The 25,847-nt window shown below is 34.8% G+C and overlaps 1 protein-coding gene and 1 long non-coding RNA gene across 2 annotated transcripts; one reads left to right on the top strand and one right to left on the bottom strand.

The window, feature by feature from the left end:
* Nucleotides 1-1,838: 1,838 nt before the first annotated feature.
* Nucleotides 1,839-11,968, bottom strand: LOC114287258 (T-complex protein 1 subunit theta). The gene is made up of 13 exons (XM_082916008.1): nt 11,698-11,968; nt 10,693-10,955; nt 10,454-10,600; nt 9,223-9,384; nt 7,549-7,626; nt 6,722-6,855; nt 5,936-6,008; nt 5,773-5,850; nt 5,548-5,670; nt 5,264-5,358; nt 4,039-4,248; nt 3,479-3,536; nt 1,839-2,213 (listed from the first exon to the last, which is right to left on the bottom strand). The coding sequence occupies exons 1-13, from the start codon at nt 11,843-11,845 to the stop codon at nt 2,145-2,147; spliced, it is 1,638 nt and encodes a 545-aa protein (XP_082772134.1). The 5' UTR covers nt 11,846-11,968; the 3' UTR covers nt 1,839-2,144.
* A 6,034-nt stretch (nt 11,969-18,002) lies between these two features.
* On the top strand, nt 18,003-22,005 carry LOC145819729 (uncharacterized). The gene is made up of 2 exons (XR_014360492.1): nt 18,003-18,166; nt 21,414-22,005. It is a non-coding gene; the product is annotated as an uncharacterized LOC145819729 (long non-coding RNA).
* The last annotated feature ends 3,842 nt before the right edge of the window (nt 22,006-25,847 follow it).

Raw genomic sequence — 25,847 nt, 5'->3', positions numbered from 1 at the left:
AGGTAATATGACTTAAACAAGATGATGTGACTTAAATAGAATAGTAATTTTTTGACTTTTTAACTTTTTTAGTATATGCCAAACAAGGCCTAAATATGCCCTTACTAAAAAAATTGTGCGCACACATTATTTTTAAAAAATTTAACTTTTCCTAATACAAATAACCAAATACCCCTTAATAACTCTTATACCAATAATCAAACATCTAATTGTTCTTTATTATCATTCTCTTTCTTATATTCCTTATCAAAATTTTCACTCTTACCCAACACTCTTAAAGTGAACAAGACTTTAAGTCACCACTCTTTCTATGAGCCACTACCTATTTTCACTACAGATCTAGTAATCGTGACTAAATTGAGAGATCGGAATAATTCTTCTTAACTCTCTCTCTCTCTCTCTTTCTCTCTCTCTAGACGATGGTAAAACTATCATTCTTAAATCAATGATAGTGCAAAGCATACCTATTACTACCAAAATCTACCATCACCAAATTACAACACACCGTTGAACCCCATCATAACTATAACACAACTCTCTCACATAATGGCTATTGAAAAAGGAAAGGGAAAAATGTGACCATACAATATACAATATAAAATAGAAAAAGAGAATAGAGGAAAAATAAAAATAAAATAAAAGGAGAGAGGTGAACAGGAGTACTAAAAAGCTGATGGTGGCAAAATACGACTTATAGAACTAGAAGTAGATTGTGGGGGGTGATGTTGGTAGTCGTGGCGGAGATAGTCCGTTGGAGAGGAAATAGAGACCCTGTTTGTTTTTAGAGTTAAAATAGAGGAGATTGATAGTGAAGGAATTAATAGTGAGAAGATTGTCAGTGAGGAGATTGATAGTGAGAGGATTAAGTAAAATTGTATTTGTTTTGATGATAGTTGTTAGTGTAGGGATTGTTAAATTATTTTTATATAAAATAAATATAAAATAATAAAACAAATAAAAAAAATACAAAAACATTAAACATTAATGTTTAAAAAAAATGCCCAACATGTAAAAAATTTTGAAAAAATAAAAATAAAATAAAAAATTTCCAAAAAAATAAAATAAATAAAATAATAATTTTTACTTAACAAAAAATATAAAAAATTAAATATTAATGCTAAAAAAAAAATGTCCGACATGTAAAAAATAAAATAAAAAATAAATAAAAATAAAAAATTTCTAATCCACCGAACAATTTTTCTACTACTAAGTCCTAAAAACTCATCCGAATCCCCTTGGGGAAGCCCATCCTAATGTAGAGCTCATTATCAATCCCCTCCTCATCTCTCAAAACAAACACAATATTAGTAGATCACACCTCACTATCAATCCTAATTCCCCCTTTAACTCTCTAAACAAACGGCCAGGTATATAAAGAGAAGAGAGATGTCAGTGGCTGGTATGGGGTGACGGGCTGTTTGGAAAGGGGGCTAGCAGATATGCTTGTGGACTGACAATTTTACCCAAGAATAAAATTGTAGAGATTGCAATCATACCAGTAATACTAATGCCTCAGCAAAATGAGTGTATGCCAGTAATGCGTGATGGTTAGTCTGTATTGATTGATGCTGTTTGGCCAATGCTTATCAATTGATCGAGAAAATGCCTATGAAAAAGGTTAAATGCATGCATGTTTTCTTTCTCTCCATGCTATTTGGTTCAATGTTACTTGGGCTTTCAGTTGACATCTGTGAAGGTGATACCTGAAATTTGTGCGTTGAAACAAAGCTAATAGTGAGAGCACACAAACAATACTATCGTTGTTACAATTTGTCTTGAAGAGAGAAAATTCATCCACTGGCTGGAAAAAAAATTGAAAAGATCAAATCTGCCCAGAGTAATAGGAAATCAACCAAATAATTTAAATGCTTATGCCAAGTGGTATCCCCGGTATCAGTTTTAAGTTCAGCACCACAGCACTAATGCAAGAAAAATTAGGATCAACCCCATAAACAAACTTCAAAAAAAAAAATTCAAAAAGAAAAATAAATAAATAAATACAAGTAAATTATACAAGAAGGAACACCAATTTATGTCATTTTAAAACAAAAATTTCTTAGGCCAAGTTTTTGGCATGCAAAAAAGAACAAAAACATAGCCCAAGCATTGTCATTACAGTCACTTGCTGCAGCTCATACAAAGCCTTAGTCCTCATCCATCCCCGCAGCAGGCTGCTCCCTCCTTGGTCCACCAGCTGGTTTTGCCATTATAATCTGCAGAATATATACAAGTCAAGACATGATTTAATAAAAGAAATGACACTGGGTGGACTGCATGGGTTTGATATTACACTTCCAAAGGATGAAAACTAAATATTGTAAAAACAATAAGCTCCAATAGATGGACTAAAAATCACTGGATAAATCATTTATGTATTTGGTGACAGCTCCAAGTAGCCTTTTGATTTTGGCCTGTCCAACCAAATTCCCCCCTCCCCACCAGAACAAACAAAATAAAAAGTTTTGGAAACAGCAGTTCTGCTTTTTAACACTAGCATCAAATCTACATTTCAACCAATTTCCTCTCAACACTCTAGTGGATCACACAGGTGAATCTGTTATGGCACTGGCATCTCACCCTAATGGAGATTTTACCAGTGCCCAAATCATTTTTAGCAGTTGATTTAAGATTTTACCACATTTCAGATCATTTTCAGTGTGACGCACCTAATTAAATTTTGGTAAAAATACAAGTCAGTGTAAAAAACAAGAAATAATTACAAACATATGGGGGTGCAACTTTTTCTGTGAAACAAAACCACAGCAAAAGGTGCACCTCGATCTTTTGGTAAATATTTCCCCATTTCCCAGTGTCTTGTAATTTCCGCTTAAATTTTTGTCGTCTCCTGTCATGCATATTCGTTAACTACATGTTTTATAGTTCATTATTCATTTCTCTTTAATTCTCTTACTTGGTCTCCCTTCCCAAAAGCCAAAATATAACAGCCGTTTTTGCCAAAATGGACCCCTTGATTTACATATTATTGGACAAATTTTACAAGTGGCTACAACATTCTCAAGTTTAAATTCCCTGTATTTTTCTCTATATTTTGCGTACTCCAATGCTATAGTCTTTGATGATAGTTCATTGAACTTATTGTCCATCACAAAATAAAAATATTTCTTCCCTCTAGGTATTGGTACTTCCACCTATCGTTCAGTTGAGAATTTATTCTCTTCACCAGCTCAGTATTATATTGATGACCTATTACTACATAGTGATTTGAACAAGTTCGTTCAAGGAACCTCTGAATTCTTTAGTTCTTTGATTTGAACAAGTTTGATTTGTTCCTTTTGATTTGTTCCTTTAAATGGCCCAAATAAATCCCATCATACAGCTTGATTTATAAACTTTACCCCTCAAAATGAAATCATTAAGAAGGATGAATTGAACAGCCAGAGAAGAGGGATTCGATAGTCAATTCAAAGGTGGTATCTCAGAAGAAAGTAAACCATGAAACCAGTAGCTAATGGCTTACCTGATCTACCCGTAGCACAGTGCAAGCAGCATCTGCAGCATATTTGAGAGCAAAAAACCTGTAAACAGCAAAATAGTTTGAATCACATAAAATGAGTCAAAGTTTTAGCATGGCATGCATACCAATCCCTCATCTAAGTAACAGTGAACCCGCAATTCCTGCCATGTATTTTCAGAACAACTCACACAGGGTATATTAGTGTTAAAGGCCAGCACAAGTCCGACCTTGCCTCAGCTTCAAAATACTTTGGACAAATACTTCAGGTGTACACATAATATGATCAAAAAAGATAGGGTTGGATCACAATAACCAAGTTAATATCTGTAAATTACTTTAGTATGAAAGTTTAAAAACAAAAAGCTGACAAACACTCAGTTAAAAGTCCCCCCAAGTTCATAGCCAATAGACTATTGATACATATACTATATACAAGCAAACAATGATTTTTATACCATATATACCATGCTATATTTTGACAACAGCAAGCTTTTGACCATACCATTGAAGAAGCTCTTAGAGGGAAAGAACAAATGGCTGTAAGATAGTGAGAAGTAGCTTACTTGGTGACATGCAGGTCCCAAATATTCTTGGGAGAGACATCCTTGGATACACCTTCCTCCAAGTCAATGCCTACCTTGGTGTTTCCAGATGCGTGTTCAGCATACAAAGAAGATATTATTTCCATTGCATTCAGGCCAGCATTCTCAGCCAGGGTTTTAGGTACCATCTCAAAGCTCTCGGCAAATTTTGCGATAGCATATTGATCCAATCTGCAAAGAAAGAGTGTCAAATCCTATCACCAAGCAAGTAGAAACACTACGCACTGTGAATCTTTATGCAAAAGAAGGAAAACCCTAAGTTCACAATCATTAGTTTAGTAGAAGAAATATCCAATGCACAGGTAATAATAAAACGTACGATTTTGAAATATAGCCATCAGTAGAGATAAGCACTAATCAACAAATAAGAAAGGTAACATCTATTTTGCACAGACATTTTAGACATGGTTATCAAAATTGTGATCCAGATCGTAGGATCATAAGATCCTAAATTGCCAAAACGATTCAAATCATTGTAGGATCGGTGTTATAGTAGGATCGCAAGTAGGATAGTGTGGGATTGTGTAGGATCATAGGAAGGATCGTAAGTAAGATGCTGGGTTTTTGAGTTTTCACCTTTTAATACACATCATCCTTGTTTGCATTTTTATCTTATTTTTAATAGAAAGCAGAATCTTATGCACGAGATCCTCTCAGCAATCCTACGTAGGATCCTGAATTTAACAACCATGATCTTAGAATGTGTCAAATAGTTGTCTCACATGATAAATGGGGGTGGAAATGACACTAATATGTGTTGAATAAGCCTGTTGTAAGATGAGTAACAACTAAGAAGAAGCACAATTTTGACAAACATGATCAAAACAGAATTCACGCTTCTTCTCCGGAACCTCCCCAAGATACTGTAATCATCTGCCATAATGTTACACAGATCTCAAAAAAAGTGATGCAACATGTTGGACATACTAAAAAGATGCATAAACACTTCACCCAACCCCGAAGTACAGGAGACATTAAATTAGGCACTCCCATATCTCATCAGCCCCCCAACGCCTAAGGCAGATCCACACATAACCACTAACTTGCCTAGGCATAAACATCACAAACATTCTCGCCCATGCATCACATCACAATATATACAGCATAACATATCTCAACAAGCATATCTCATAATATACCCATGCATCATATCTATCTATCTATCTATGGAGAGGAAACTACGTACCCTGTTTCCTTCAAAGAAAACTCCTTCAGTCTTCTAGCCAACTCAATTTCAGTAGCTGCAGCTCCAGGTACGATACGGCTGTCCCTGCACATTGCCTGGCACAAAGATGCATAAAGCCACATTCAGATTAGCTCCTTAAGGACCAGTAGAAACTGATGCAACACTTACTTTTAAACATCAATATGCAACACTTTTTATGAAGTGAATAATAGATTCAAATAAAAATGACCGGTAAAAGATGACCTAGCTAAAATAAGTATCATAGATGTGTTAAACAGAATTACCTTGTATGTATTCACACCATCATCAACTGCTCTTTCAAGGTCATCCAATATACTATCGGTACTTCCTCGTAGGACCACAGTGCATACAGAGTTTCCACCTTCTTCATTTCTCACAATGGTGACCTATTATTTATTAGATATAAAGATCATGCTGGGGAAGAAGAAGATGAAGAAACATAAGGCAAAAGCCCAACAAAATTAAAACCAAAAGCAGCTTGATCATACCCTAACACCGCCAATTTCCTCCACAGACACAGAATCCACGTACCCCAAATCATCTGGATTTGGTGGACCAAGCTTCAACTGTTTCCAAAATTAATAAGAACATGAGAAAGAGGTCAAATAAATTTTTGCACCGAATGAAATGCAAATGTGCTAGTATGCTTACAAGAGCAACAGCACCAGTTGTACGGCAAAATCGTCGCAGTTCAAATTTGGAACTGATTTTTAAGACCATAAGCCTGTGAATAAATTTGTTGTGAATCAGATTAGTAAAACAGGCTTAAGAGAACCTCCAGAAGAGCATATGTAAGGTAGTAGCACTACATAATAGAAATTGCGTACATGGAACTTGGCTCAAATTGGGTGGGGAATGATAACGTTGCATCATGCATACCAATCAGAATAAAATTGACAGAAAAATAAAATAATGACAAATACAAAAGATATAGATGATATTGTCTAATGGACATGGATACACAGACAAACTTACAAAAAATATTATACATACACAGACAGGAATACAAAAGAGGATGTGAGAATGATAGCTGATGTCTGTAAATGCATCACTAGAGGCTTATTTAAGGGACATTATTCACTTCACCAACTACAAAAGTGGAAGAAAAAAATATTGAACTACAATAGCAACTGTTCATTAAAAATCAGCTGCTGCTTCAGAAGGAAAAGAATCTTGTATGTCTCCGAATATACACAATACCCTTACAGTGTTGCCTTAGCTATGATTCTAATATGTTGCATATAAGCAATGAGAATCATACACATGCAATAAGGACCATTCCAACTGGCAAAATAATTGTGTAACATGGAACATTAACCATATTTCGAAACTATTCAAACCACAATTGTTGGTAAAAACGTTTGGCCATAGGTTCAGTAGAAACATGATAGCAAATGAAATGACAAAGACAAAAAAAAAGAGTAGGGGACAATATACTTGTAACGCTCACAGAAGTGCAGTGCCATCTCTCCAACTGCTGCTCCACTAACAATAACCTTGGCACCTGAGTCTGCAACTGCTTTGATGAGCTCCTCAACTTTGGCTTCTTCAGTTTTTGCGTAATTCTCTAGCTGGAGGATTCCAAGATGACAAGAGGAAGATTGCCAGGAAAATTTAGTATCAAATAATGAAAGAAGCTATACAAACAATATCTGACTACAAGTATGCATCAACTGTTAAAAAAAAAAAGCTATAGAAAAATATCTGAATCCAAGCATGCATTGGCAATCCAAAGAACAGTGAACAACAACTCATTTAAGCCAAACCAAAACAAACAAACAATCAAATACTATTGAAAGCCAGGCAGGACCTTTGGGGAAACTGAAAAAATATATATATATATATATATTAAAAGCACTCTCAACTCAATGCACAAATACCCTATTCAAACTCACAACAAATATGTTAACTAAAAACACATACTGCAATCAAAAGAGTGAGTCCAATAAGCTAAGCAGGCAGCCAAACTCCAATTTATCAACTAAACTATCACTTTCAAGATGACAAACCGTTTGTCAACACTTCTTCGATTATTAGCTTTGAATAAGTAGTAAACAAGTCAATTATGTATCAGGACAATTTTACACATTATAAGAAAAGAAGCACTTTGAGGTTCACACACAACACCCCCCCCCCCCCCCCCCAACCACCAAAAGTAAAAAGAATTAGGCATGATTATCTAAGGAAGACATCAGAAATAGTAAAGTACAGAAAGCACATGGTAGAATGTAGACAGGGGAACAATTTCTTCATCAAGAATGTACCTGCTCAGCACTATGAATAAGGACTGTTCCTTTTGTTTCAGTTGCAGATGTATCAACACCACCAACAAACACGGCAACCTACAAAATTATGGATAAAAATGAAGTTCAATAACTTGATGCACAGTGAATTTCCACTTCAAAGCAATATGCCCTGTGCATCTTTGGCCTATACATATAAAGTCAAAGAACTACAAAACCAATAATTTTCTTATGCAGTCATTCACATAATTTACTCATATGGCCAAAAGAATTGTGTTGATAGTCCATAAACCCATTTCACAATGAGCTTTTTAAGATGTAATCACAAAAATACAATTACAACCTACCTTCAACTGCAATTACAAGATCAAAATGATCATAGAATATATATATATATATATATATATATTTTGATAAATAAGAATACTATCAGTTAGTCCACTAAAAGTTGATGAGTGTAATCTATCTCGCATCAGGTAGATATAAACTTCTAAGCAACATTTATAATGTGGAAAAACAAGGGAAAGAGAGAAGGTCAAGGATCCACAAGTCTGTACGCTGCCACAAGTCAGAAACTGCCTAATTTAAACATCTTGTGGTGACTTGCAGAATAATATGGCAACCAAAGAATTATGCATATACAACAAGCAAGAAGTTGTACTACACAAGGCTATATAGAAACCCTATAATATGTTACAATGGTTTAACCCTCAGGATCATAATCGTGACTTTAAAAGATGCCATTCTTGTTTTGTTCCAGGTCACTACTTCAGGTTTGAAATAGTACACATCTAAGCCTTTTATCTAATCAAGTAGAAGGAGAACTTCCAGAAACATGTAATACAATGGTATGCTTCCACAAAGACGGCAAATTGATCAACCCAATTTAATTTGATATCACATTTAATCTAACCAAATAGATTTGCCTATTTTATACATACATACACTACACACTTTAGACTTTCATGTTAAATTTTTTTGCAATTAATTGATCTTCTTCTATTGATTTATATTTGGGACTTTCTGGAATAAAATAACCTTGAATGATAGAACGAAAACCGAACCAAACTGATTTCTACAGTTTGGTTCTGGGGCAGTTGCATAGCCTCAATAGTCTGGTTTTGGTTCCAAGTTTTCTGGAACTATAGGGATCAGTTTGGTGCTAAATCCACTTTGAAACAATACCAATTCGATCCATGAACACACCTAAATTCTTTCCCATGAGGAAATCACAATGATCTAATTCATCAAACAAAAAGTGACAGTAACAATTCATTCTACATGTAAATCATTGGAGTTTGATACTGCTTCAAATTATTTCCTTTATTGAGAAATTCCATAAACCCATTCCACCATGTGAATCATTTACGCTTCATATCAATAACAAAAACAGCAGCATCCAAATAAAGGTTAATAATAGCAAGTAAAAGTTTAACCTTCTATATGAATAGCAGTCAGAGAATAAGTACTAAACTAAGTTCTCTATCCTATTCCAAGCATCAAACAACAAGAAAAGTGAAATTTACCTCGGGAGAAAAAATGAAAGGAAAAAACTAGAGAACTGGAAGAAACTCAAGATAAGATCATAGGAGGAAAAAAATTGCAACATATCCTATGGTTCAACATCAGTGCGCAAGAAAAAAATGTCTGTTAAAACTGAAAATACTTTAAGAAAATGGATAGATTAGTGCCTACCTTGGCTTTCTCTACTTGCTTTATGGACCCAACAGCATCATTCTTCAGAACCATACCTCGAACAATAGTGCAATTATGCAAACCTCCACCCAAAAGCTTTGCAACTCGGACATTATCCACATTAAAGTTTGCAGGATTCTTGGGACATACTTGTATGCATGCCTATATTGCAGCCATATAATGATAGTCATAATCTAATGTACCTGATGCTATCATAGTTGTCAAATCGGGATTCGTATCGTGAATCGAAATGGTCTCGTACCGAATCGCGAATCGAATCGAATCGCGAATCGTAAAGATTCAATCACTTTTTCTTAATCACTTAAAAACATATATCTGCACATTTAGATGTTAAATGTATCTTATGAATATAAAATATTTAAACTTAAATCAACAAAAATATTATTTTGAATGATAATCACGTAATTTAATAGGTAAGAAGTTAACAAAGGTTCCTACGTAAAATCACCATCTTACCTTTTTTTTTTTTTTTTTTTTTTAGATTTTTTTATCAACCATTCTTAATAAAGGTAATAACCAAATAGAAACTATTAATTTCTAAAGTAACAATAGTTAACAACGATATTGATATTTGGACAATAAGCATATATATTTTTCTAAGTAAGAGTGAGCAAATAATAAGAAAGAATTATTTAGGATATTTTATTTTAAAGCCTAAAACATTTTAACAGGTATAACTGACCTCACACATGTAGTATTCAATTTAATAAAATAGTAATAGATAATTCATAGTGTAACTCTAATCTTCAACATCTTTAGAAGATATATTACAATTTTTTGAAGGGGACAAAAATGAGAAGAAATGTTAAAAATATGTTAGGTCAGACTGAATCTGATTGGATCCTATAAAAAACTCTATGATCACTAAAATAATAACAAATCATATATATATGTTAGTTATTTTGGTATTAAATACTATTAAAAGTTGTATTATGTCATTTTCACTAAAAAGATGAAAAATATGAGTCGAAAATATGTCGAACACAATAATTTCAAAAATTGCATGAATCGTAAAAATTGAATCGAATCGTGAATCGATTGTGAATCGTGCGATTCACTAGAGATTCACTTCCGAAATAGATTCACTCATAGATTCGTATCGATTTTGCAAAAATTACGTATCGAATCGCGAATCGAATCGCGAATCGTAAGATTCTGATAACAGAGGATGCTATAGCTAAAAACTACGGCAAAGGTAGAGAAGATTCACCTCAGCAATAAGAGGGCATAAAATATCCTCCAGCCCAAATTGCTTGCTAGCAACAGCAGCTTTCATTCGTTTAATAACTTCATCCTTGTTCCTTACATCCATCTTTTCAAAACCTTTTTCAACCAATTCATCCAAGATTTCAACAGTCTGCAAGCATGGTCAAAGATAATGAGATATAACAATTACTTGTACTTTTTGTACATAAGAAATACCAGTGATTCTGGACACTTAGTGTAAACCTCATTAATTGCTTTCGTGTATCCTATGATTATCTCACTTGGGTGCAATCCCATCCTTATGAGCTCCTCAGCATTTTGAAGGAGCTCCCCAGCAAATGAAACTGTTAAATTAGCTCCATCTCCTATCTCCTCCTGTTGAGCCTTGCCCGCCAAAACCAAAATCTTGGCTGCGGGATGCTGAACCTCGAGTTCATTCACAATAGTAGCAGCATCATTTGTAATGAAAAGCTTGTCCAAATGATTGATAACCATCTTGTTCATACCTGAATATATGAATGCAATCACAATTAAAGAGAATGATGGGATATTCCAAAAGTTCCCTAAACAAAAAATGAAGACTTAAAACTGCTTCTACAATAGAAAAAACCACAGGCATTGAAATACCAGTTATGCAAAGTAAGTCTTTACTCTTTAATTGAAGTAAGTATTACATAAGGATTTTTTCCACCTCCTAAAGGCTTTGTTTCGGTTAAGGACTTAACCCAAAATATATATATATATATAAATAAAAATAAAAAAACTTATATTTGATTCACCTTCCCTTCTCCTTTTATATTCCGTCTACAAATCCTTACCCAAACCCTTGGTTCAAACACAGCCTTAAAGAAAACATCTTCGAGACAATTCTCCTTTTACATTCCCTCTACAAATCCCTACCCAAACACTTGGTCCAAACACAGCCTTAAAGAAAACAAATTGGACACAACTGCATATCGCTTAGGATCACAAAATTAACAATTTAGAAGAAAAGCGTACACGGGGTTGCAAATCATAAATTGCTGGTGTTGTAAAATGTTCTCCCACTCAAAATTATTCAATCAAGCTATTCAAGTTTTACTTGCTCACAAAACTGGTAATTGTTTCCCTCCACACACCAACGTTTAAGCAACAGAGTACAGAAATGGACCACCAAAGTTTACATATATGAAAGTGAATTACAAATCTTTTCAAAGTAAAAGGCATGGAAAAACTTAAGAGAGAAAGAAAGAGAATACAAGTAAGTACCATTCGGACCGAGAGAAGTTCTGGTGATGGTAGAGAGCTGTTTGCAGGCATCGATGTTCTTGAGCACAGCTTCGTCCAGTCCAGACAGATGCTTGTGCCCTTCTTTCAGCATTGATTGAATCCCATACGGTGCCATTTGGTACACCATTCTCTTCCTTCCTTCCAACTACGAAAACCAGAGAGAGAGAGAGTAAACCCTAGCAAATCCACTAAAAAAAATCCAGGCGCAGTGATCAAAATAATAATAATAATAATAAATAGAAGAACGTTCTTATTTTTTTTTTTTATGAGTAAATTATAAATACTTTTTGAGATTTTAAAATATAAATTATTTTTTGTGATTTAAAAAATTATAAATATTTTTTTATCAGAATTTTTTATTTAACACAATTAATTAAAAAAATAAAATTTCTAACTATTCATCTATACAATAATAAAATTATCTAAATTATTAATTGAAATAAAATTTTAATATTATTAAAAACTATTAATTAACTTAATGATTTATTAATTAAATGACCTATTTGCTATGAAATTAAAAATCTTGAAGGGCATAACTAATTTATAAAATCACAGGGAGTAATTTATAGTTTAAGTAAACTTCAAAGGGTGTGTTTTAATTTATCCTTTTTTTAAATATAATAAATAATTTAATTAAAATTATATATAGTTATTTGTTTAAATTATACTTTTTATTAGGACATTTCCAACGTTTTAACATTTTTTTTTATCAAATTCGAATAAAAATTTCATCTGATATCACACGTTCTAATGGAGTTATCTGAAATTTTATCAAATTATCGATTGACTTGGAGGACGACCAGGGATGTCCGGCTAGTATAATTTTTCTACTAATTTTTGCAATGAGGTGGTCGTCCAGTAGTGTTATACGACTGCAGCTCCAACAACTATGAATAATTGCTGAAAGTCACAATTATCCTTAATTTGATGAAAAGTTTAAGATATCCTAAATTTGATACTAGTTTTGTGACGACCCGGATACATGTATTATTTTTATATATTATTTCATTGAGCATAATTGCATGATTATATATTTAATTTGTGTCTATTTGTTTGCTTATGAAATATCTGTTAGAATGCCAACTTAGAATTCGAAATTGAAAGTCCAAACGGATTCATACCGAAATTGACTAGTTCAATAGGTTAATTGAAATATTTAGAATCATATGACAAGTTTGATTTTGATCAAAATAATTAGAATAAATCAATTAGACTTTATAAGGATTATTATAATTAAGTTTAATTAATTAGCTCTAATCTTATTTGATTAACTTAACTTAATCTACACACACACACACATATATATATATATATATATATATGCCTTAAATAAGTTTAAGAGTTCATTTTGACATCAATTACACTGAAATTTTCGAGTAAGAGTGAAAACAACACTTTAGAGTGAGTATAGACATTGCAGAGAATTTGAAGAAGATTTGAATAACTTAAGCTATCAATGCCTAAATTCAAACTCTATGTATGGAATTCACCCATAATTCTTGTAGATAATTCATGTAGAATTGAATTCACTAAGTTTGTAGGATCATTTGCATGAATTTGAAAGGAAATGGTTAGAATCACTTGAGTTCTTGTAGGATTTAGCTAATTGTGTACATGCATGCATAATTCCTCATCTTCAAGTTTGATTTTCCAAAAATTCATACATGCATGGAACTTATACTTGTTGTTTCTTAGGTTTTTTCACAATTTTACACTCATCATTTCATACATTGGTAGTTTGAAGGAAAAGAATTGATTACCTTTACATGTCTGGCAAAATTATGTGTGTTTAAGTTTTGTTTTGAAAAGTAGAAAAGGTTTTGAAGCTTTGGTTTGAAATAAATTATGTATTTAAGAGTTATGGAGCAATTCTTCATGTCCTTGTTAGCCATACAAAGCTTTTGAGACTTGAAACCACACTTTTTGAACTTGAATTCTATTATGGAAAACCTAGAATTTGCCTAGTTCGCTCGAGCGACGGATCCGTGGCTTGAGCAAACTTAGCATGTATCCAGTATTTTTGCAAACATTTGCAGTTGGCTCAAGCGACCAAGTGCGCGCTCGAGCGAACTCGACCTTGCATTGCACTTGGCTCTAGCGACCAAGTGACGGCTCGAGCCTACTTTGACACCATCTAGTACTTTTGCAGTCGAGCCACACCGCTCAAGCAACCAAGGATGCGCTCGAGCAAAGACCCTATTTCCAGCAATTTTTGGCAAACACTTATATGTGTGTATTTGCATCCTCATGCTCTTTTAAGCATTCTTAAGTATCATTTAGACATCCTTAGCCATGGAATAAACTAGGAACACACGTAAGAATAATGAATTAAAGTACAATATTTGTTTTGAACGTGTGCTGCAATGTGTATCTTTGTTATATGTTTTGTATAGATGGTTTATCCGAGGTCCAACACCTGTGCTAGCCCACTGTGAGTAGTATCTTTGTATTACTACAAGAGTGTTATGTTGAAATGCTATTTTGATAAGAATGAATGATTGTGTAGACCGCACCAAAATCCGCTTCGCGCGCAAGGGTGCGAATTGTGGAATTGTGGTTCTAGCTACTATAGTTCAGATTCCTGTCATGGTTCTGAATCTAATCTCACAAAGTGTAATGTAAGACTGATAAATCACCAAAGAGTCAAAATCCAGCAAATCGTTTTGGAAAATCGATTTTTAATCAAAAAGCGCTAAACATGGACTGCTTTGCCAAATTTCAAAGTCGCTACCTAAATATTTTGTTTTGAGAAATTTAGGAAACCCTGACTCGTGCCTAAGGCCACGTGTTCATCATCACCAAAGTTGCCTCGGCTCGGGAACTTAGGTACGAGAGGGGAAGGTCCTGAAATGAACACCCCCGCTCGCCCGATCAAAGATCGGTCTCTACTAACATGATATGTTGTTTTTGAAAACATATGTGTTCTTATTCCGATTTATTAGCTAGCTTACTTGTCACGACCCCATTCCGCCCCTAGTAGAATGGTGCCGTGATGGCCAGTAATCCGAGATCACCAAAGGCCAACTTACAAGGATTCACACACAGTCAGAGTATACATATAGGGCTTACATGTGCGGAAGCAATATATTTAAATCTAATTAGTCCACAAGAGCTGTGCATAGATCAAATGAAATGACATACATTCTAACATGGTCTTACAACTTGATCTCAATAAAATAAATACATAATACATTTTGATCAAAAGGCTTCTCAAGCTGACATATACAAAAGAAATGAATTACAAAGCCAAGAAGCATAATCTTCTAGATGCCACAAAATAAGAATCCAAAAACATCTTGCAAAACACATCTAGGCGTCACCGCCTTCTTGCTCGTCACCTACATATATATAAGGAGAGTGTGAGCTTGGATACTCAGTGAATGATATTAGTAATAAAGGGTTAAATGAATGATATACGAGATCTTTATCAAAACAATACATATCATAGCTTGTACAAAATCAAGGGATGAACCAAGTTCATCTATCAAGTCTTTCAAAGCTTCAAGGGATGCTTACTAGCATCATTATAACACAAAGGATGACATTCCGGACAAACCCACGCGGTAAACCGTTGGTGGCAAGACAAGGGAGATATCTTAAACAAGGGTGCTAGTTGCATTATAGTCGCCTAGCACTAAGGACTTTCCAAGACAAACACGCTAGTTGCATTATAGTCCCTTAGCACTAAGGACTTTCCAAGAATGTCATCAAAACAAGATAATACTTGATACAAAAATTAAGGATAATCATTCATGCTTGAACAAACGCTTTTCCAAAACGAAACAAACAAAGCTTTATCAAAACTTTATAACATAGCTTTATTAAAAATACCACTCACATAGCTCTTCGGGTGTGGGGGTTACAAGCAAGGATCCAAGGCCTACAAGTACATAATAAATCCCATTGAATGCACTTCAAAAAGACAAGAAGAGATGCTCAAGAATGGACATGGAATGCATTCCTAAAACAAGCTTTGCATAAGTGTAAATGATCTCGGCATTTCTTTCAAAACTCAGTCAAGACAAAGCAAAACACGTGCTGGGAGTTAAAACACTGTTTCTCATCTCGGGAAAACATGTTGGGTACCAACCAGGTCTTGGCCGAGGTCCTACACCTCTTAGCCGAGGTATGGTCCCGATGACCATATCAGGGAAACGAAGTCTGGGGAAAATCTGGGTTTCCTTTGAAGAACATGAAGAATATGAACATGAAGAACATAAATGCTAAAATCATTACTTCTTTATTTAAAATATGAGATTTCGTGGTATGAGTTCAAAAACATGGACCCGGGGTACCCGTACTTGAAGGTCTTGTGAAAACAAACACAAAAACATGGATCTTGGTACAAACTTTCGGATCAAAACGTGGTTTTATTCCAAGAACACAAGAACATCATTTTCTCTTTCTAAAACAAACTTTAAACCAATGCATGGCTCATGAATCATGCTAGATCAAGTAATGCGATCGAATAAACATAAAGAAAAACAAGAGTAAATCAAGAGTCTAACCTCAACACTCGGATCAAACGGTTTAGACTCTAAGGATCAAGCTTGGAAATCTACTTCTCTCTCAAGAACTCCCCTTCCTCTCTTTCTAGAGCTTCTCTCTCTTCCTAGGACAAAGATATGACAAATGATATGGGTTTCTCTACTGCCAGCAGACTTAACCCTCTGCTGGGACACGTGGCACCACCGGATTGGGTTTCCTCAAAAAGGTGACTGAATGACAAGACAAGAGCATGACAAAGTGTGAATAACAAGTAAGGTGACATGGGTACTCCGGCAGGTAATGACCTCGGATCAAGACATAGGCTTCGGCAAGTAAGGTCTCAATGATCTCGGCTAAGAAGGATAACACTTGGCCTAGCTGTGCCACACCTCGGCCTAGATGTGCCACACCTCGGTCTAGGCCAATAGGACTAGTGGGGGAAACTTTCCCTCCAATTAGCCGTCACATACAACTATCTAGAAAGAAAAAATAGAGTACTAGAGAGATGTTATTTTTGAAGTAAAACATGTTCCATTATGATTTGTTTATTTTTTTATTTTTTTGGCTAGGACTTATTCTAGTCTAAAAATGTGGGAAACGGAAAAGAAAAGAGTATCACCCCAGTACCCCACATAGGCTTGAACTCACAACATTCATTGGGACTACACCAAAGGCATAGAGTGAACTCACAACAGTGATCGATGTTATGTTGCTATCATGAAACAAGTAATTGGGACTACACCAAAGGCATAGAGTGACATATACAATTTATACACCAAATACATGAAAAATTAGAAAAAGAACTTATCATTTTTCCATTATGTACACAGTGAGGTAATGAATCCATTTTATTATTCAAAAAATGAACTTACGTGGAGGTAATCGATCAATTCCATCTATTTTGTTTGTATCCATCATCGTAGTAGAGACGTGCTTCAAATTTCATATTACATACGAGTGTTTCATCTTCAATCGCAATGAAAATCCTAGATTATTAAAGTTATATATACAATCAATGATAATTTGGGGTTTTTAAAATGACGATTATAGACATCTTTATGCATGGATTTGTTAGGATGCAAAGCATGTGAAGTGCTTGTCATTACGTGTTCCGAAAAGCTGTGAACAATTGGATAACTTAGATTGAAATCCAAAAGTTTAGGGAGCAAGTAGATCAAATCAAAAGCTTAGGGGTGAAGTAGACAAAGTTATGATACTTTAGGAGGTAAAATCGAAATTAACACTAGATTTAAGTAACCACTACAACAATTTACACATTTGGCGACTAAAATTGGCAACCAAAATAAAATTAGTTGCCAAAAGTTACAGTTTTGGCGACTACAAAAATATATTAGTTGGCGATGATTCAAGTTTCAGCTACTATATTATTTTAGTCGAGATATCTTATTTATTGGCGACTAAAGAAAATTTTTAGTTGCTAAATATTCACTAATAGGCGACTAAAAATTATTAGTCAGCGATAGTCTGAACTTTGGGCTACTAAAGATTTAATTTCGTTGGCAAATATTATTATTTGCTGACAAAATAAAGTTTAGTTGCCAAGCAGTTAGCTAATTTTTTTTTATTCTTTTTGCCGACCAAAGAATTTGGTCACCAATGCTTAGCTTTGTTGACTAAAAAAATTCAGTCGTCAATAGTAGTGAAATGGCACATTTGGCTATGAAATTTTGGTCGCCAATAACCTATCTTTTGGCTACAAAATGTATTTTAGTCGCTAAAGCTTGAATTTTTTTTTTTAGAGGGAAACGAATTAATTTTGGCACCCGCGTCTCCTCACTTACACAGTTTGGTCTATGTTTTGTGTCACGCACACAGAAAACAGAGTCTGCACCAAACCTCATCGCCGCTCACCACTGACGATCACCACCGTTACGCACCACCGTCGCACGTCGCTACCGCCACCGCCGCAAATCACCTCCCCCACTTTGGCGAATCACAGGTTTCTCTCTCTCTCTCTCTCTCAGTGTCTATCCCTCTCTCTCGATCTTAGTCTGTCTCTCTCTCTCTCGCGCTTAATCTATGTCCCCATTTCTCACACAATACTCTAGGGTTTGATATGATTTTTTTAGTTTAATTTTGGGTTGATTTCTGAAATTGGTTTGGTTCAAAACACGTTTGTTTTCTTCAGTTTTAAGGGTTTGATAGCCAAAATAGTTAGCCTTTTAGTTTAAATTCTGAAATTGGTTTGTAATTTTTGAAATTGGGTTCAACTGGTTTGATTTCCCCCTCTTTTTCCTTTCTCTCTTAATAGTTTGAAAGCCCTAATCCATTGATGTGTATTTATTTGCATGTATGGCTGGTAATATGCAATTGTATGTTTATTAACCATGGCTGAATATTTGAATTGGAATTTGATGGTATGATGCTTCCCTAATCCTCGATTGTATGTTTATTTCCCCTTCCTTTTCTTTTCTTATGCGGTGTTTTGGCTCGTCAAAATAATTTTATTAGTTTGTTGAAGAAGTGGAGTGGGTTATTAAAAGGAAATTCTTATAAAGTTTGGTGTGCAGTAGCTAATGTGAGAACCATAAGGTTATGTTATCAGAGGCTTTTCCATAGTAATAGTAGTAGGCTTACTTTCAGTAGTAGTTCCCTCATCTCTTGGCAAGGCGTTAAAAGGATTGGCATATTTAGGATGAAGTTCCAAGTGTATTTCTTGGATATGCACTTGAATTGGGGTTGCGTGAACCCAATGTTGCTTTAGAGTTTAAGGTCCCTTGATAAGCGAAAAGATAACTACCTAAACTATGATGGAGGGGATTTGTGAAATTTGTTGACTGATAGATAATTGAAAGTTGATGTTTTGATTATCCGGTTAGTTATAAAGACAGAGAGATTGAGGAATGTGTTGGATTGTTGGTTGTAAGTTCCAAGCTTAGAGTGGGATGAATGGAGTTTTATGAGGTTAACCATGCTTTTTTAGAGTACTGAATTATCAACTGAGAACTTACAAGTGAAGTGGGTTTAGTTGAAATGACAATGTTGAAATGGGTGATGTTAACAACATAATAAGAGATAAGGGGATGGATCATTCAAGCACCAGTTGATGTTAAGATGCGAAAATATAATTTAGCCATGTGTGAAAAGACTGACTGCACTAGTGTGGATTGATTGATTTTATTCATAGCACTACGAGTATGGGAGGAAATTCAATTAGAATATAGCTTGAGGTTCTGATGCGAACCATGGCCTATGCTAAATTGAAAATATGCTTTTATCTTGTCGAATGGTATTTAAATTTTTATTTTTATATTTAAGAGTTGTTAGTTTTGTCATTGCCTTTTGTTTAATTGAACCCATACTTCTAATTCTTCAATCTTTTCCATTTGGCTCATTGTTTGTGACATTTGTAAGGTAGCATCTTTTCAACTACAAACTAAGTTATAAAAGCAGTAGAGATTACTTTGTATCAGTAAAAGTCATTTTACTCTGGAAGGTTAATAAAAGTTAACTTTATCACAAAATTTTCATAACATCAATCACAAAATGCGTAACTTTATCACAAAAAGAAAATGCTATAGTATTTAGGGAGGCATACTATATCCACCCTATCACAAAATGTGTAATTTTATCGCAAAATACGTAATTTCGCCATAAATTGGAGTAACAAAAAATGTCGTAACTAAGTCACAAACTTTTGCAACATTAACCAGAAAATTTTAGACATTTTGTTACACTAATTTGTGATGAAATTACGTATTTTGTGATTGATGTTACGAAATTTTGTAATAAAGTTACACATTTTTATAGTAAGGTGTGCACACCATAGGATTTCTCTAAATAAAAATCAATTAAATTTGTTCGATAATCACTATTAGTATTCCATTAATATTAAGTAGCTCTTACAATATAGATTAAAAGTTAACAAAATTTAAAATAATACGAAACTTACTTAACATTGACTAAATTTGAAATATTTATGTATAAATATCGACAAACACCGTTATTACCTCACCATCACCATTACTACTATCATTACTGCCACCACTACCATTACACCACCACAGCAACTACGGTCAGCACCATCGTCTCCGCCTCCATCACCATTGTCATCTTTGTTATAGGTACTATCATCATTCATTACCACCACTACAATTGTTACTATCATTACTACCACCACTACAACAACTACAACACTTCACTTTCATAACAATTGCCATTGTTGCCATAACTACAAGCACAATCACCTCCATCATTGCATCATTGTCGTTACTTCCTTTTTGAAATTTCATATCCAGTGTAGGGAGAAGAAAACCTCTATGAAAGGGCCAAAAAACCTCTACAAAGAAAGGCACTATTACCAAAATAAATAAATAAATAAATAAAATCATCACCAAACAAGCATTACAAATCATCTTTACGATTCGTTCATCGTCACAACTGGTAGTTGTGATACCTTAATCTCCGCATCTACATTACAAAATAAAACATTCTGGATATGAGGTGGTGGTCTAGCATATAAATACGTGTTTAACAACGTCGAATCTCAATCAAGAATCAAATATGAGTAGAGATCTGAAAGCTTCCTCAGTGGCAAACTAATGATAGAAACAAAAGGAGTGGTAGTAACTAACATGGTTATGTACAAGAAAAAAAATAAGATAAACCACAGGAGAAGAAATGGAGGAGAGATGACAGCTAGAAACACCACCCTCTCTCCCCAAAGAATAAAGAAAGAGGGGGAGAGACTAGGATTTCTTGAAAAGGAGAGAGAACAGCGGGGGACAAATCTTTAACTTGACTGCTAGACTTCTTACTTAAACAATAGTATTTGGACTACTTCTGGACTTCAGATTGGAAAAACATAATATTCATATCAGTAGTATTTAAGCCAATTCCTAGATCCTTAATTCAGTAAATATGATAACATTTATTAGAAAATTTTTAATTGAATGGATGTTTGAAGTTTTCTTTTTTGGTAGATTTTGACATCTTTAGTGATTTTTTTTTTTTTAAAATTAAAAAAAGGTTTAGACTTCTAGATTTTACTTCACAAGATGAACAGAAAAAAAAAATTTAAAAATTAAATTTGAAAAACAATAAATTAATATTTTGGTTTTTTTTTTTTATTTCGTTGTCATATTTTGGTTTTTTAATTTTTATTGAAATTTTTACTTTTTATATTTTTCTACATAAGACGAATCGAAAAAGTAAAATTGACTGAGTTGCTTTGTTGGTCTGTCAAGGTGCAACCACAATAGGAGCTTGCTGTTAGGCTGCTAATCAAATCCAATCTGATGGAGTCCTGGATCTGGGTTGCTGAGATGGTGGTGGCTGGGGATGGACTGAGTTGTCTTGGTTCTCCATCTTCAGATTTGGCTGAGTTTATGGATGTTGATTGGTGATTGGTGATTGAATGGCAGAGTTTTAGGTCCTAGTATGTTATGCTCAGCTACCGGTGCAACCACAATAGGATTCTGGGCTGCTATTGTATGTTATGCTCAGCTACTGCTTTGTGGATGACTCTGTCTGGTGATTTGGGTTGATTGTGGTGTGGTTCTTTGGTGATCTGTCTTATGACCCAGCTGTGGAGTGTTTTTGTTGCCTTTTTGTTTTTGTTTTGTTTTGTTCCGCTCTGATAGTTGGTTTCTCACCATCTTGGAGCCTCGAGTGTGTGCTAGCAGATGATTTGGTGTGCGTTTAGGTGCCAACCTAGTTGGGATCCAAATGTTTCACTGTGATGCTTTTTGCACCCGATGCTTTATTGATGTAACTTATCATACTCGTTATGTTTTTCATCAATAAAGCTTTTCTTTTGCCGATCAAAAAAAAGAAAAAGTAAAATTGACATAATTTTTTTTTAAAAAAATACTAAGACAAAAAAGTGTGGCTTATTTGGAAGTTCTCAAACAACCAAAAATCTGTAAAACATGATAATCTTCATGCCGATAGTATTTGGACTAGCCTTTGAACCTTTTATTTGGAAAATAGTAGTTGAACTAGTTTGCAAACCTCCAGTGGTAGATTTAACCAATAATGTTAAATAAATGTCAGGACCTCTAAAAATAAGAATTATGATAGTATTTACAATCATAATATTGGATTTTATTCCTGGACCATAAAAGGGGAACACAGTAATGTTTATACCGATAGTATTTGGTAGGGATTTATTTTATAGTGATAGTATTTACAACTTTCATATTATAGTATTTTTTTTTTTCATCAAAATTGATCCCAAAAGATAAAGTCAATAAAAGAGATTACCGTATTGAAAGGGTGTGATAGAGTGTGTAAAACATTCCACACTCGTAATAGTTAACTCTCAATCTCAATTTCAATTCCAATCCTTATTTCTCAAACCAAACTTCGAGTCATATATTAAGTCAATAAATTCACAGAGGAATTTTTAAATCTCAATACTAAAAAATTAGTGTGTTTTCTTATGATTAAGTTTGGAGTAATTCCAAGCAGATTAGGTTGGGGTGTCCTAACACACTCAATTCATGTTATGTGGTGTATCTACATATTTTCAAGTAGTATTTTGCAACTAGCAAGTCTTGTCCCAACTACAAATAGAGTGATAATAATTGTCACCCAATCACATGAAACAAAGGATTTGACCTCTTGATTCACATGTATTTGGTATCTACCTCATCAAACAGATACCGCAACAAGATTTTAGCTAGTCAAACAAGATGGGGTCGAATCCCTAACGTGATAGGAAGGGGTTGTTTTGAAGAGAAAAGAGTTCACTACGAAATTCAAGATTAAAGCAAGGTTTTTCATGGAATCATCTTTCATATGGATATTTCTTCTATGAACATGAGTGGCTAGACAATATTCATTTTAGGGTTTGATAAAACTTCAATCAAATAACTAGGGTTTTGTTATTTATCTTCATTAGATGATTTATTACGATAATAATTTTATAACATTAATCACTTTGTTTGGTTTCAATTCCAGAATTCAATTTTCTTGAAATTGAGTTTTTTTTTTTTTTTTAATAGTGAATCTTTCTAATATTTTAAGAAAATTTTTAACTTTTTAGATACACTTAATATAAATACAATTAAAATGTACAATATTTGTGATTTTTTTTTTTAAGAAGAATTCACTAAATACCAAAAATACAAAAAATATATATAAAAAAATTCAGTATATTTTCGTATTCTTGTGTATTTATTATTTTTAAAAAAAAATTACAAATATTTTATTTTTTAAGTACATCTAAGTTAAGTGCATCTAAAAAGTAAAAAAATTTCTTGAAATATTTAAAAAATTCACTGAAAACAAAAAAAAAAAGACGAAAAATAAAAAACTCAATTTCTGGAAAATTGGATTTTGGAAATTGAAACCAAATTTAAAGCAATCAAGTTTTTTTTTTTCAAATTTTTATATATATATATATATATATATTTAATCATTGTAATTTTCAATTCATAATTATATAATGGTGTTTCTTTATGCACAGGTTAAAAAATATCGGATGAATCATATGTAATGAGGAATGGTTTTGCATTGTTTTCAATCTAAAGCAACTTTCTTTCTCTTCTACGAATTATGATTTTCTCAAAGAGATCAGGTCATGGAATTGAAAGGCCAGCAAGTAAGCAGGGGAACGGAGGATGGCAATCAGTGGTTCGTAGACATGGGGATCGAGGAGTTGGGGTTTTAAGGGGGAATACCATATACTCTGTTTTTGTGGACAACATACCAGTATCTATGGGGGCGAAAGGGCTGTCTAAACTCTTCTCTAATTTTGGAGTTGTATTGGATGCGTATATTGTTGTTCCAACCCACATGCATGAAAAACATGGGAAGGCAACCAACCAAGTCAAGCTTGGCAGCCACCAACCATAGCAAGGGTCAAGAATGGAGGCTACCCAAGTCAAGAATGAAGGCTCTCCCACCTACTCCTTTTGTGTATAAATAGAGATGGGAGGGAGAGGATGTGAGATATCAGAAATTGGAGAGTAAGAGCTGTGAGTTGAGTGAGTTTCATCTCCTCCTCTGTATTTTGTATTTTGCTCCATTTTAGTGAAAATTCTCATTTCTGTCCGTGGATGTAGGCATTGGGCCGAACCACGTAAATATTGTGTTCTCTGTGTATGTGTGATATTTTTCTGGGTGTGTGTTTGATCCTAACAAAGTGGTATCAGAGCCAAGTTGTACGTTTTTCGGAAAAACAGAGTATTGTTTCGAAACTGCCCAGAAATCGTATTGCTCGAAATCCGATTTTGAGCATACCAGGAGCAAGGACTCGACGAGAGGAGTCCAGAAATATAAAACAGACACCAAACGGAGGCCGCACGCGCTCCCACGCGCCCCTGGAATTTGGCGCGTGAATCCCACTCTCATCACGCGCCCACACGCGCCGTTCAGGCACCCGGCGCGTGATCCCACTCTCAGACACGCGCTCCACGCGCGGTTCAAGGAGGAAGACGACTGAGGAACCAGCGCGTGCGTTACACGCGCCATCAGCACGCGCGCGCACCAAGCCGAGCCGAAGCCGAGTTGACCAAGCCGCTGACCAAGCCGCTGACTGAGCCGCTGACGTCAGCAGAACCGGAGGAATAATCTGGTGCTTCGCAGGCGCACCAGATTCTGCCCATCTGAACCATTCAATCTGTTTTGGCTTGATCTAAGCCATTTGAGATCCGATTTGGGTGATCCAATAGTGGTTTCCGACTATTTGGAGTATTCCGGACACATCCGTACGGTCAGATTTTGCAAATAAGTTTTGAAAAATTTGAAGTTTTTATTTTGGCAATCCGAAGTGCTTTTCCGGCTAATTTGACCAGTCCGGACTCCACAGCAAAACTTGTTTTTCAGCCAACGATCATTATTGTATGATGGAGGAATCAACGTCGACTTCAGGTTCTATGATAAAGTTAAATGCTTCCAATTATGCCATTTGGAAGCCTAGAATGGAAGATGTCTTGTATTGCCGAGATTTGTTTGACCCCATTGAGCTTAATGGCGTTAAACCACCAACGGAAAAAGACGAAGACTGGAAGCGGAAGAACCGAAAGACCATTGGCCAGATCAGACAATGGATTGATCACAGTGTCTTCCACCATGTCGCCCAGGAGACTGATGCCTATGCTCTCTGGATAAAGTTAGAAGGCATGTACTAGTCGAAGACTGCTCGGAACAAAGCCCTCCTGATGAGGAGACTTGTGAATTTGAAGTTGAAAGGCGGTATCTCTGTTGCTGAACATACCAGTGAGTTTCAAAATTTGGTAAACCAACTAACAACTGTCAAAATGGAGTTAGATGATGAGATGCAGGCCCTATTGCTGCTCAGTTCTTTGCCAGACAGTTGGGAGACATTGGTGGTGTCTCTCAGCAACTCTGCCCCAGAAGGGAAACTGACCATGAGCATGGTTACAGATGCCTTATTTAGTGAAGAGGCAAGAAAGAAAGAAATGGGTGGAGATCAATCCCATGCCCTCGTCACAGAAAATAAAAGCAGAGGCAGGGGCAGGGGAAGAAGCAAAAGTAGAGGACGCAGCAGAGGAAGATCTCAAGACAGAGGGAAATTCAAAGAAGGAACGAGCCGGCCAAGGTTCAAATGTTACCATTGTGGCCAGGAGGGTCACATAAAGAAGTATTGTTATGCCTTGAAGGGAGAACAACAACAAGGCAATAGACAGCCAAAGACCGAAGATGGGACCACT

Source organism: Camellia sinensis, chromosome 2 (assembly GCF_055761805.1).
Source record: "Camellia sinensis isolate YWXY chromosome 2, ASM5576180v1, whole genome shotgun sequence".
NCBI classification, from domain to species: domain Eukaryota; kingdom Viridiplantae; phylum Streptophyta; class Magnoliopsida; order Ericales; family Theaceae; genus Camellia; species Camellia sinensis.
Note: the sequence above shows the minus strand (reverse complement) of the source record. Positions and strands in the feature narration are given on the sequence as shown.